General features: G+C 46.1%; 1 protein-coding gene across 1 annotated transcript in view; it reads left to right on the forward strand.

Moving 5' to 3' along the window:
• The window catches only part of Pmar_PMAR000192 (helicase, putative), a gene marked incomplete at both ends in the record, with an annotated part of 2,495 nt that extends 1,447 nt beyond the window's left edge, over positions 1-1,048 (forward strand). The window contains 6 exons of the mRNA XM_002787287.1: positions 1-64; positions 111-180; positions 225-356; positions 408-586; positions 636-791; positions 955-1,048. Coding sequence (XP_002787333.1) covers positions 1-64; positions 111-180; positions 225-356; positions 408-586; positions 636-791; positions 955-1,048 — 695 coding nt within the window. The remainder of the gene's footprint in view (positions 65-110; positions 181-224; positions 357-407; positions 587-635; positions 792-954) is intronic.
• Between the last annotated feature and the right edge of the window lie 1,197 nt (positions 1,049-2,245).

Here is a 2,245-nt window from a genome sequence, read left to right on the forward strand (position 1 = left end):
TTGGAGGAGATATTAAAGCGATGAAAAAGGAGGAAAGGAAGGCTGATGAGACTACTCATGCTACGTAAATGCTCGAATCGGTTGGTCCTGTGTAAAGGGCGATGGTGTAGGTATAAGCTACTACAAGTACTCTCTTGCTTTGTATTGCCATGGCCACAGCTACGACACGCTAAGGATCGGGTGAGAAGGAGGGGCGTGAGAAGTGGTGGTGATGGTAGTGGTAGGTTATTGAGAAAAGGAGGAGGCATCAGCCGACAGCAAGTTGCCCGGTGCTCTATATGAAAGACCTCGAGCCTGAGTTCCGAGAGCTAGTACCGAAGTATAACGCTGCTGTTAAGGATGAGCTGCTTCGAATGGTAGGGGGAAGGGGTTGTGGTTAGCGAAGGAGAAGGAGTGTTTATCCATAGGCTGTGCTGAACTTCAAGATGAAGGGGAAGGTTGCTAACGATGAGCGCTCGTTTGAGTTGCCATTTACTCGTACTGAGTTCCGTCGGTCTTTTGGTGAAGACATCTGGGCGGATGATTCCGCTGTGATGGGAGCTCTTATTAAGTCCAGGGTGAAGTGTACGGTGCGTAGCCCCTTTAGGTGAGGTTGTTTATCGGTGGTTTATAGTGACGTATGTGGTTATCTTTAGTGCTCTGGACGGCTCTGGAGATGCATTCGAGACGGTTCAAGAGTTGGTTCGTAACTGCCGACCGGGTTTCTCGATGGACCTGGGCAAGGTGCCTTACGCTCCTTTTGGTGATGGCTACTTGTCGAGTTACATCACTGACTTCTTTGTTCATGGACGGTTGGAATTCCTGCAAAAAGACAATCTGCTGGGAGCGTCTGAGAGCTGGAGGGTTGTGCATGATTGGGTGGAGACCCTCGAGGTGAGTTGTTGGTCTATGGAATGTCATTGTCGGGCTTTCTATGTGTTCGTCGGGGAGTGGTATGGGTATTTCAGCACTCAGGATTGGGGGTAGTTTCCATGACGATGAGGTGGAAAGTAGCGAAACGAGCAAGTCTAATTTCACTGAGATAGAGACTGTGTCGGTGTGTGCGTGAATTTTTAGTAATCCTAGTTTTTATAACTAAGTGTCGCGTGGGACTCCAAATGAAATTGTCATGGTTAGAGCGGTAGAGGTGGATTAGGAAGTTTATCCTCTCCTCGCCTCAGTGGCTGGACACTGTGTTGGAATCGATGACACGATTCGAAGCTCCGACGTTAAAAGCGGTGGTGAAAGAGTTGCACAGCACACTTGATAGGAAACTGTACGATGAGAGCACTAAGTAGGAGGGCTGATGATAATCATTGTTGTTGATAACAATAACAACACTTTACAAGGCTACAGAGTTTCGTAGTGGTACAGTTGTTGTGTTATTGAGTTGGTGAAGGAGTGGTATGAACGGCAACTACACAAGTGGTATTGTTGCAAATTGTATGCCTCAGGCGTACACTCGAATCGACAACATCTTTACTCTATGAGATGGTCATTCATGCGACTCCTCTCCGGTTTCCCGTAAGGTTCTCTCAACTTAATAACGCAACAGCGAAGATAACTCACGTGAATGGAATAATATCACTTATGGCATGAACTTCATAAATAGGCTTTGAATATCTCACTGGGATGGAAAATCGATGGTACCTAATTGGACTCAAATTCGCAGTAGTGAATCAGACCAACCTACTGTAGGGCAACTTGTGGTATCATCGTCCACTGGAATCTTCCTTTTAAACTTCTTCTGTGAATCCGGAATGGAGGCTTCTGAGCTGCTCACTATTGGAAAGCGTGACGCTAATCCTGACAGAGCTTCCATCAGCTCACGAGGTCACACACAATGAGTAATAAACATACATCCATCATACGATGTGGATAAACAGAAATGTGTCATTTAAAAACTACTAACTTCGTTATCTAACAAGCTTGAGGGAATGCCACAAGCCTCACACTGTCACTCCCGCTCGAGAAAAATCTGATCTGTGATTAGCCGACGATTCGCGACAGACGAGCACTTTCTCAAGAGCAGTTGAAGACTCTAGACACTCGAAGTTCAATTCTTCGACGTGGAATTTTCGCTTCATGTGTAAGATGTTTTCCTAATAGCCCTCAGAGGATTTGAAGTAGACTTGAAAATTGATCCCACCTGTATTTCCATAATTATTCCCCCCGGAAAAATATTTGTATCGTGGCCAGGCGTATCCAGAAAACTGCGCTTGAGTCCCGGTAGCAACGGCGCGTTGTCTTCCGGAATCATATGCTT

This window comes from Perkinsus marinus (genome assembly GCF_000006405.1).
Source record: "Perkinsus marinus ATCC 50983 genomic scaffold scf_1104296929448, whole genome shotgun sequence".
Classification (NCBI taxonomy): Eukaryota; Perkinsozoa; order Perkinsida; family Perkinsidae; genus Perkinsus; species Perkinsus marinus.